General features: G+C 41.7%; 1 protein-coding gene across 1 annotated transcript in view; it reads left to right on the forward strand.

The window, feature by feature from the left end:
* pcdh1a (protocadherin 1a) overlaps window positions 1-11,401 on the forward strand; it is an 84,396-nt gene extending 72,995 nt beyond the window's left edge. The window contains exon 5 of the mRNA XM_031856876.1: window positions 7,332-11,401. Coding sequence (XP_031712736.1) covers window positions 7,332-7,702 — 371 coding nt within the window. The 3' untranslated portion in view covers window positions 7,703-11,401. The remainder of the gene's footprint in view (window positions 1-7,331) is intronic.
* Window positions 11,402-12,377: the final 976 nt, after the last annotated feature.

Here is a 12,377-nt window from a genome sequence, read left to right on the forward strand (position 1 = left end):
AGTATTTTTGGTATCCTCAGCTCCATCTTCACTTCCCACCTCAGCGCCGCTGCTAATTATCAAGCAAATAAAGTCTTGCATGTTTATTAGCTTATCTGCTCCAGAAACCTCGACTTCTGCTTCCCCTCACTGAGCTGAGCGACGCAGTGAGTCAATCAAGACGTTTCGGCTGGAAATGTATTCTTAACATTTCCTGACCGAGTTTGGTTAAGCTCCCTCGACCTGTGCATAAATTGTAATGGAGTTACACTTTGTGGCACACAAGAAAAGGAAAGAAAGAACATCGCCCTATTGAGCGTCCAGTCACAACCCCCCGTGCCACAGGGATTTGGTCCACATTTCTTTGAGCTTTTTTCTAATTAAATTGCACAGAAAAGTGAATGGGAAATGTGTGGTTTCCTATTTCAGGAGTGAGAGAAAGAGAAGAGCAAGCAGAGTGGGCGTAAATGTAATTATGCAAGCAGGTTATCACATATGATACGATTATAGAGTTTGGTAACCCTTCACAAAATCTGTTTCCCAATAAACCTATGACAGCTAAAGTGTCTATGCAGTATATCCCCCATTATTCACTCTTACATGTTGTTATAGTATAAAAAGTGTTATTACATTATCATACTCAACACATGTATAAAGTGGTGGGTCTGTATTTTATTCCTAATCAGCATCCCTGTGTTTAATATTACACCCTACATCAACTACGGAGCTGCCCGCAATGAAGATTTTAATTAGCAGCAATAAAATACCTGCATTGGCCCAAAGAACAAATGCACATTTCTAAATTTAAAGCAATGATGTCTAACTAATGTCTTTCAAACTCAAACATGCACATTCTGCTCTCCCTGAAGCCCTCTCTGCATGAATATGAGATTGAATACAGCATATAGAGTACTGCTATTTATTATCCGAGCTGACTGCTCAAATAAAAGATTCAAGCAAAAACGATGTAGGCATCGTTTTTTTCTCAAGGCTACATTAACTTGAGTAACAGTCGCTCTATGTTGAAGACACACTGTGCTGTAGGTTGTGTAATGTTTTAATGCAATGGGCAGGTAGATCCTCTGGAGACCAACTTTCTATGTATTTGTCAACGTGCTGTTTTTATTTACTGACTGCAAAGACAAAACTAGTATTACTTATAATGCGTTATTATCTGTTTATAGCACTGTATGATTATATCAATTAGCACATATACACATTAACATGAATCATAGCACACTTTAAAGCATTTTCTAATGACTTATAAGGTCAAGTATCATAATACCTCATTGTTAATGGTCACTCAACAAATTGGTTTTGTAAGTGTGTTTTATTATTAATAGTGTATTATAATTATCTTAGCTGTAATCTTTTTATAATGCATTATAATCTCTGTTATAATGCATTATAATGTTACATTGCTGCATAGATTTAATGATTTGTCTCACTTTACTTTTAAAGTAAACAATGACCACAGAGAGTAACCTAGAATCACATTATGATGCATTATAATGCATTACAACTATGGGGATTATAATACGCTGATTCTTGCAAAATGAATCCGTTAGTCTCCAGCAGTTATAAAGAATTGTGATATTTATCCTCAAAGATAATCATAATGATTTGTAATGTGTTATGATTATTGTTATGAAGAATTATGAATATTTATGTACTTTCTTTTTAGCTATTAGCAAGTTATAAGGCATTATGAGTGTTTATAATGCCTTAGAGACACGGCCATCACAGAAAGTGTTACCGTTTCAACTCAACTATGTCAATTGAAAAATACTCATGAAACTGGGAACTGGACTTATATGATGATCATGAACTTGAATCTCTTATGTTCGTGATAAATTATTTGTTTTTGTATTTATTTATTTTTTGCATTGGCAGCTGCTGCAGATCAATATTGTGTTGTCAAGGTTCAGATTGCAATTTCCAGCCAGTAATTGGCCAGCAAGCCGAACATATTGTTGTGGGCAGAGGCATGAATCTGTCCTCCACACAAGCATTGCACAAACACCTCTGTGCACCAACAGAGGAATGATTATATTACTTACAAAAGCAACTACATCATCATTTAGAGCCGATTCCTCCCCGTCCTCCAACCAATGTTTCGAATCTATTTTATCTGGAGATGCCTTGTGCATGTCACAGTTTGACAAAGCCTTAGCGTTGGTTGACATATCACACCGCATATCAACTTCTCAATTGGAGGAGCTGGTGCATAACGTGATCTGTCAGCAGGTGCTAAGGCTTTGTCAAATGCAGTGATACAAAAGGCAGTCTTGGAATAAAGGAACTGAAAGACAAAAACGGTGGACGGTGAGAGAACTGACAGGAGGTGTGCCGTCACCCACTGAACCATCTACAGCGGCTTCTCCTGACGTGCCTCCGGCCGACATGTCCACTCATCAGCCTTTGTCAGAAAGAGGCTCGCCTGCTGAGGGAAAATTGCCGGGATTCAGACCTAACCGCATCTGGAAAAAAGGAGACATGGGCCCTAACCCTAACGCACAATACCAATTCTCATCCCGGCATCTCCTTCTGTGGACTCAAGAACAGATTAACCTGATAAACCGAAAACATTTAACCATTAATGCTTAGAGACCAAACAGAGACAGAATGATCTCCACGGCTGTGTAAAGCGAGGCATTCTAATTAGTTGAAAAATAAACTTTTCCAACAAAGCAGGTGATGCTGTGTATGTGAACCATTGCACATAAAGCCCGCTGCATTAAAAAACAATGCGTACCAATCATCTACAGAATAACGCCGCAGTATTATAACTAAAAGCACAGCCTTATCCCACATGTCACTTATAGGTAAGGGTGACAGATCCTTCGAGCCAACGCATTCTAATTTTGCTCCTGAGATGTGAAAGAGCACGTCTGAGGTTACAAGCTCTGCCATTGTTCTTTTGCATACCATTCCACGTCAACACTATGTTTGCGTGCTTGTAGCAAGTTTCCCGCTGTTAAAAAATGCTCCCCTCTGGAGGAAACAAAAATAAAAAGTAGCTTCTGCTTGTGAGAAACTGTTCTGAACACTTGAATAACAAGACTTGACATGTCATAGCTAAAGAAATGCAATACAAAACCCCGGTTTCTTCACACAGTATGACAACCGCCGACTGTATTCGCACCCAGTTATTACACTGATCGTCACCACCAGACGCTAATGTCTGCTCAGATGTGGGATATTTCCTCTTTTTTGCTTTTTGTATCTTGAAACATTTTAGTCATTTGCCACATAAACTGTTTGCAGGGACCGCAACTATACCATTAATATCACTCAAGCGCTCCCAAACGATAGTAGCTGTTTTTCCCACGTTATCCCTCTATGAGCCGTGGGTCTCTCATATATTTGTTCGCCATCGATCATAGCCGTGTGGCGCATGCACGCGCTGGAAACGCAGCCGGTGGGGGGAGAGGCAATGTTTGCAATCAAACAGAGAGGAGCAGTGTGAAATCTCAGGAAGAGGCAGCTTCCCCCATGCCCGTGGGCAGGGGATCAGACGATGAGGAAGCCTGCCTCAGACACTCAACACCTCCCACTGGCACCCTGATGCAAGCAGCATGCAAACCCACCCCTCACATGTATCTGTCAGCCGGGGGGATGGGGTTAAGCTCTGTGTGTACCCCCACTCTGTAACTGCACTGTGGAGTGCTAGTTATGCTACTGCAGTAGAGGTGCTTTTAGAAGCTCTGCTAAGGTTCACTGTGAGTTGCTGATGTTGCTACTGAAGGTGGTAGAAGGTTGAAATGACTGTGGTTTTTTTTCATGATATTGCTTTAAGCAAGCAGATGGGTCTGACCCAATATAAAAGGAGAAAGCTACAGGTGCAGTCTATCTCCGAGTCCAGAGCAAAGGAATTCTGCTGTGCAGAGAGTCATAAATGTCTTCGAGTCAATGCTCTTCAAAACCAAATCACAAGCTCTCTATATCCAGTCAGCCTGTTCCAGCCACTGGCATAATAGTGCTGTGGTTTTCCCCATCTGTCCTCCATTGTCCAACTTGGCTCTCCATCCATGACATACAACACTATAGTCTCTAAAGGGTTTGTTCCAGACTGTGAGCAGATTTATTTCAGGTATAGGTACAGTACAGGGGAAAGCAGGCTTGAGTGGGTGAGAAAATACCAATTTTCCCACCGTGCCTTTGGCTGCTCCTTTCACCCAGGTGTTGACTCATTTTGCTTCCTCACGTCCAAGCAAATATTCAAACAATGGTCGTTTCAGCTCAGTGTGGGAGTGTGTTTTGATGTGCGGAGCAGACGGTATTCGGCCCCACTGTAAGTGGGCACTACAGCTACAGATGGCTAATAGCCGCAGCAAAAGGCAGACACAAGAGTATAATTTATCACTATTGATTTCTAGCGCGAGCGAATGTAAAAAAAAAAAAACATGCGCTTTCACAAATGATACACTCTGTCACATGCCACGGGACAAGCACTTCATCATTGTTACATGTTTTTTTGTGAGTTGCCTTGTGTGACTGGAAATGACAATCACTATAAAACACTAATGACAGCACGCAGCAACAATTACTCCAACACGACACGTTGCAGTTGAATATAGACCTCTCATTTGTCTATTCGGAACAGACAATATGTCAGAGCTACTTTATAAATACAACCATATAACCTTTTGATGAAACACTAACAGACAAGCTAATGGCCCACTAAAATAGCTGACATTAGAGCGTCTATGTTCTCTGTTGATGGCGTGCGATATGTGCTTTGGCGCTGTCAGAAGAAAATGGCAGACTTTGGCAACTAAATACGGCGTATTTAGCTGTCATTGCTGATTTTCTGGCCCCTGATGATGATGACGAGCATGGCTCAGAATGTGCTTTAACTCCTGTCAGTGGTGCACGGCATCATTTTTGCATTACATGCTTTCTTTCTGGCATTTCATTACATTAAGTCCAAATTTTAATTTCTAAAAACACAGTCGACCTAAAGTCAATTATACCAACCTGACAGTCCGTGAGGATGCGGCAACCAGTGTTAACCTTTATGTCTTTTATCCCGTCTTTTGTGAGATTGAATGAGTTAAAAGAGAAATTACACACACAATATGCGACACGGCTAACGGTGAGTTGTGCATAGGCCCTTTCACATGCACACATAACACTGGCAAATGTCTTATTCATAAAGTATTATTATTCCCAGCTGTGGCACGTAAAGTGTTTTGAAAAACATCTGTAAATGTACCTCTTTTTTTCCCTCCCCCGCACACAAATTTGTAGTCGTGGAGCCACGCAGACTTTTACACTGGGGCGCTTGGTGTGGCATAAACCTCCTGGAAGCTGTGGAGAGGTTTTAATCAAGTGTGAAATCCTTTTGGAGTAGATGCCTGCGCGACTGTGCTTGTGCTTAGAAGCGTACTCCTCAACCCTCTCCCCCAACTCTCTTCCCATGAACATCTTTTGTATCAAGAGTCCACTTCGCTGCAGTGATGCATACAGACAGCGCTCTTAGCGGAGCTGAGAAAATGAAACTCCAATCATCATGCATGAGGCAGCGCACACAGGCACACTCTTGCCTTGTCTTTTCTTTCGAGCTCCGTATTCGGTTTCTTCTCCGTTAATCAGGCATAAAAGTGTCGTTCATTCATTTGAAAGGAATCATTGACATTGGCCTTGTAAACAGAGAGACGAATTTGCCACTTAAAGCATAATGATATCATCAAGCAAGATTAAGGCAGAATGTTGCTCAACTGTAAAGTAAATGTATTAACCTAAACATCGAGCAAATTTCGGATTATTGGAACAATGAGATTAACGGCAACAATAGACTGAGCTATGCATTCTATCACAAACAATGGGACAATTGTATATGGATTACCCATGAGGAATGAATATTCTAGACGTGAATAAGGAAAATGAGGACAAATACCTTCCAATACTTTTGTTAAAAGTAAAATCTTAAATCATACCATCGCACAAGATGTCTGACTCTGGCTTTTGATTGATTGAAGTCTTGTTCAGAAGCAGTTCTTTTTCTTTTTTTCGGCCTCAGAGCTCTGACATTTTGTGGCATAATTATCTATAGCCGTCGGTCGCGAGTACAATACTGACAATGATATGTCTCACAGGCTTACTGTCAAGGTGGCATTGGCTCCACTAGTTGCGAGCCCTCACTACTGCCTCTGATACGTCATCTCTTGTGGTTGCATCATTTTGCATGCAGCAACAATCTTTCTGCCGATTGTGCGTGCGGCACCGAGCCCCTCCGCTTTTCCCAACGTATACATTTGCTCTCTTTAGCGCGCCGTCCCGTAGCCACAGAACAAGACGTCCGTGATGGACGTGTTCTCTAGCGGCGCGGACAGCGTCGGCGCTTTACAGCAATGCATTCATCACAGCAATCAAAAGTTTACACGGGGGCTTGACGTCTCAGACTCACAGATCTTAGTCGTCTGCTCTCCTCCTCGCTGACATTGATTTGTCTGTCCTAGTCTGAGTCTGAAGGGATAACTAAGATAAATTGAGAGGTATTTCCATTAAATCTGGGCTGTGTGTTTAGCTTGTCAACAGGTGGGCTGCTTAACAAGTCTATTAGCTGCCAGCTGCACATTTCTGGTAAACAAATACATGGGTTCTTCAGTGCGGTTTTTGCTTTCAGAAACCGTGTCGTTCTCTTGAGGGATCATGGAAGCAAACTCATTTCGGAGCTTTCACAGCTTCTACATTTAAATGAGGTCACTGGGTCGTGGACCCATTTATTTAATTAGGGACAGTTGAACAAAAAAAAAATGGATGATAATCAAGGGCAGGGGAACTCATTTCAACACTGTCAATCAATAACTCATTCAACGAGGCTTTTGCCCAAAGGGATCCAGCAGTCACCCTTTTAACCAAACACTCTTTGTCTGTAGAATGTTTTTATTCTCACTGTCTTTTTCTAATGTTGACGCATACTTGAAGCATCATTTACAGCATACAAATCACATGTTGTAGAGGATCAATACATTTACTGTATCAAACATGTTCACAATACAGTGATTTATTACGAACACACCAGACAAACTGCTGATACTTCTAAACGACATAGACACAGCACGCCAGCTCCCGAATGTATCACATCAGCGAGTTGACGACACACACAGCAGTGCTCATTACACAGTGCATAGCAACAGCTACATAGCAACTGCTGCTGACTGCTTAGCAACAGCTGCAAAGACATCAAAGAGGGGGGGACGGGGGGTTTCATGGCATGTTTCGGATGACACCATTTCTGTTCACAAATGTCTTTTTACAACTTTTTTATTTTTTTTATGAATGTTGATGTTAATCACAGTGAAGCTCTCTCTGATGGTGCTGTTTGCTCTCTCTCCTGCCCACAGATATCCGCTCCCTCCCTGATGTGGCAATGACCGGAAACTGTACAAACGAGTGCAGCGAATTGGGCCACTCGGACGCCTGCTGGATGCCCGGGCATCCCTCCCCGGTACACAAGACCAGGAACCCCCCGAAACTCTCCACCTTCGTGCCTTACCAGGAGAGAGGGAGCCTGGGACGCCTGGCCAACGGGAGCGCCAGGCTGGGTGGCGAGGAGCACCGGTCGCGCCTTCCGCCCTCCCGCAGTGCCTATTCCAACAGCGGTCACGACGCCGGTCAGGACTGCCCCTTAGAGGAGATGCCCCTGAGCGTAGCCTCCGAGTTCCCGCCCACCTCCCCTTCTGCCCACACTCCAAAAAGAGAAATCTACCTGTGAGGAGTATCGTCATCCAAATGAAGGAAAGGCGCACCCACTTCAGGAGGAGAAACAGGCTGTCCACATGCTAAAGCCAATGCCCGTTTTGTAGGTAACAATAGGCTGTGACTCATTCAATCACTGGCATGAACACTTGCTTTTTGTCATTTCCTCCTTAAATTATTAATTTATTAGCATATTTATTAAGAATTCCACAAAGTTAATTGATGCACTCACTCATTTATTTATACAAAATCCTGAAGGATACGATTCTAACAGATCAAAAGGAAATGCAGATGGTAATTGCTACTTTAGTAGTGACTAATTATTGTTGTAGTTAGCCAAGTCCCATTCTGTGAAGTGATCTCTTGAATTTGAAAGTTGTGATCAGTGCTCTTGTGCCATTATTAGATATCATTTTAATAGACAGCTAGTCAGGCCCTATCAGAAGGCATAACACTTTTGATTAACAATCAAATGAAACGGTCTATCTTAATGTACAGTGCTGTAAATACATTTCAATGGTGTGTTCTACATATATTTTTGTCTGGCATAAGCTGAAAAAAAAAGAAAAAAAAGGCCTCCGAATTTTTACATATTTGAGCTTTTCTTTGCTGCTGCTGTTTAAACTTGATCGAAACCGTCTCCAGAAGTGACGGTATAGATATCGTGGAAGGCATTTATTTGCTCTTTACAATTAAACACACACGCACACACACACACACACACACCTTTGACTCCTAATCACAGTAGAATGGCCTTTACCTCGACTCCCTGCAGAACTCTGCCACTGGTGGAGAAAGCTGTGTGGCAACATTTAAACTGACATTATGCTCCACTGAGTCTCAACACTGACCTATGGTTCATCATGAAAACGGTTGACTTGGCCACAGTACCCCCGGAGTATCAGTGACCAAATGCAGAGCGCTCGCTAGGCACATTCTGATTGGCTTTCTCATACAAAACCTTGTGAGACACTCTGTTGATGAAATCATACCAGTGGAGCAGTTTCAAAAGCTCCTCTCTGTCGTGACAATTAGACAGGCTCTCACAATCCTCCCCCCCCCCAAAGCTCATAGTCGTGATCTATAAGAAGATCTGCAGATCTAATGGATGCATAAAGAGGTATATCTACATTAAAGGGCACTTGAGCGAGGACAACCATGGGAGATATTGAGCGTGCATGGAAGTTAATATCACGTCCATGTTCTACACGAGTGCTCTCTGTACTCTCTGTCGAGAGTACTTTTCTTCCTTTTTTTTAAAAATAGCAGTTCTCACTCGATATAAACTCTTAAAGAGGTGAATTCAATGCACAGCGTAGACCTTGATGTTCTGTCAAATAGATACATTTTAAGACAATTGGCGAGTTATTGTCAATAGCAGGAGGGATTTGGAAGAAATATTTGATTTCACGTTGGTGATAAATATCTGCAAATGCAGACTATTAGTGAGCTTAAACAAAAGGTTTAGATAGTAGGACTGCAACTCCTGCTAATTATGATTTCCCCTCTATTGAGGACAACATGCTTAATAAATTAGCAGGCATTTTTCCTCTTCTGGCTATTGAACAAAGAATCAAAAATTAGGGCATGCCCATGGGCTTCATTTATCTTTACAAAGAATTTCCAAGTGAATCTGAAGGATACGTCTGAAGGACACCGTGTTTTAGTCAGTAATTGGGTGTTAATGATGACAACACTAGCCTGCCTTACAACATCGCAGAGCTGGCCGGTGTCTTTGATTTGAACATTGATTTGATTAGATTTGTAAATACCTTTCACCCCTTCAGAGTATTTCCATAGTGAGATCGTGTGTCTGAGTAAGAGCGGAAGAGCCTTGAATGGACATTTCCTAATTAGGGTGAGTAATGAGTCTTGAGCTAGGGCATGTGTGAGCACACCCCCAGGACAAGGCATCCACCAGATAATGCAAATCCACCCGCAGAGCTACAATCAGTTAAAAGGGGTATTTTTATCAGCACTTACCTCATCATGCTGCCATTGGAAAGTACGTTTAAAATAATTAAACTGAAAACATATGGAAATTACTGGACATGGCCATGATTAAATAAGGTGGGCGCTTATCCTGCCTTGGGGGGGCACATTATGCCGTCTTCAAAGCCATTTAGCGACTGAAATAAAATTCAAACAACAGCCATGATACACTGTGATTAAACCCCCCACGCGCCCCTCCAAGCACCTCTCTCGGAGCTGTGGATAGCCGCTTTACAAACTCAAAGTAAGATCGCTGACCTGGAATTAATGGCAAGTGAGAAAGATCGCAGTGAGTGATAAAGCCAATGTCACATAGCCTCAATCACAACTTTATCTATTTAAACGCTTTGACTCGATTCAGATTCACAACTGCTTTGCATCCAGATTTATCTCTGGGGTTAAATCTAGCCCGATTGCAGCCTAAGTACACTTATCGCTTTGGTGAATCTGGTATCTTTCGGATTTGTCTCTTTGATTGCCAATACGTGAAATAAATGGGGTAACTCTCAGCAGATAAGTCGTGATCATCCGTTGTTGCTCCGAACGCAACGACAGGAGTTTGATTTAAGTCCTCCTCAGAATAATGAGAACAAGCCTGCGCCGATTTCACCCCCCCCCCCCTTTTCTTTTAATGAGTTGGACTCTTTCACTCCAGCCAAAAATGACCTCCTGCTACTCACCCCTGGGACAATTTATCACCAGGTTTGACCTTTCTTTCGAACTCATGCTGAATGAACTGTGTTTACTTCTCTCTCAAATAAGAGAGTGGTTCTCCTTGATTATAGTACGAGGACATCATGAAGCACCTAAATACACTCAAAGTATGTGGAATAATGTTTAATTTGTACTTAACATTGATTTAATGTTGAATTCACTTGAGTATCTTTTGCCTCTCTGTGGTGTGTATTGTATGGTGATCATTTCTGTGGACAGATGGAGAAATTACTGTACTGAAAATGGCAAGGGATTTCTTTTCTTACTAATCAATGACTCTTTTGACTGGTTGTGCGAAAAAAAAAGAAAAAAAATATTTTGGTGGTGTAGTGTACATAGATCTCCACAACCCTGGGTCTGCTGTCAAGCAGGTGGTGATTTTAGCATGAATTCCAAAGATAATTGGTAGAAACTGTTTACTCTTTTTTTCTTTTCTTTTGCTTTCCGAAATGTCAGTGCTGGTTCATATTCGAAAAGGCCCTCTCCCAAAAAGGAACTGAAATTAACTGAACATTTCACATTTTTCTCACAGTTCATTCTAGAACAAAAGACAATTGCCTTGAAAATATGTCTTTACAAGAGAGAGAATCTAGTTGTTATCCTAATTGTTGGTATATTTATATAGGATAAAATGCTTGTGATGCCATGTTTTTGTACAGTTTTATGTACATACAAGTGAAGCTTTCTAAAAGTTCTGAGAAAAGCCGATGGCATATAAAAATTGTAACTTGTTTTCTTGAGATGTGCACATCTTGCCTTGGATGGATTGACCTTTGCTGAGTCAGTGTGAATGTGGCCGTTCTATGCCTGCACTGTAGTCATTCACCGGCTCCCACCTCTTGAGGACTTAATCAGTTTTTATGTTTATCGTGAACAGTGGATCGTCTTATCTTACCAGTTTGTTAAACTCCTGTGTTCTGCTTCGTTCTGTTTTCGCATGTTGACAAATTCTCTTGTAATACTGTAAGTCCTCATGAACTTTGTAATAAAATCACTTCAGGGAAAAAGTGAACGCTGTCAGTGTTTTCTTTGCCTTCTATTATTATTCAGCACTTTTCAGTGTTAAACAAGGATTTGGCTGTTACATTTTTATAAGAGGTTTTGCAGCCTTGGAGCAATATTTTGTATAATGTGTTTCACTCTAGGACCCGAGCTCATTAAGGAGAACTAGTATTCTTGTCATGTGGGGACCAGCGCCTCATTTCTGAGTCAGGAAGTCCCAGAATGTTGAGAGGGAAGCATCCCACGGCTTGAAGTAGGAGAGTCGCAGGACCTGTGCTCACTACTTCAACCAGGAGTACACAGCCCCCATCGTGCACTTTGCTTAATACAGAACAGTTCTCTAAACTAAAGCATTGATGAGCTGCCCATTGCTACACATTTAGTGCCAGGCTTACAAGACTGCTGTCTTGTGATATTAATTTTTGATATGTCCGTGAGCCTTTTCTTAAAGGGAGAATAGAATTTATTTAATGGACAAGGATCCACGGTTGGAGGCATCCAGTGAAAGCGGAACTCTTTCTATGTCTGATGTTCACGCTCTATGCAGTTCCTCTATGTTTGATCATTAGCGCATAAGCTGTGAACTTAATTGACTTAATCATTGTTGCACTGATATTATATTATTTAATAATGTGTGAACAACAGCAATGTAACATGAGTGATTTAGCAATTCTACTCCTCTCTCACAAACAGTATCCAACACTGGGTCTTGAGTCACTCTTTGGTAATTATGTCGTACAGTATATTCTCTCTCACATGATCAGAGAGAATATAGCGCTTTATGCCACTATGCCTTTTACTCCTGGCTGCCTGCAGTTTTAACACAGCGCTCGTTTTTTTACACACTCGGGGTGTAAAAAATGGCACGAAAAATCTTGTCCTCTGGGATCATCAAAATGCTCCACGTTTTTTTTTTTAACCCTATCAGTCAAGGTTTAAGTCAGACAGGAGGACAGTGCTCTGAGTACCTACATCTCATGGTC

The sequence above is a fragment of the Anarrhichthys ocellatus genome, unplaced genomic scaffold, assembly GCF_004355925.1.
Source record: "Anarrhichthys ocellatus isolate YVR2014 unplaced genomic scaffold, GSC_Weel_1.0 scaffold18, whole genome shotgun sequence".
Taxonomy (NCBI): domain Eukaryota; kingdom Metazoa; phylum Chordata; class Actinopteri; order Perciformes; family Anarhichadidae; genus Anarrhichthys; species Anarrhichthys ocellatus.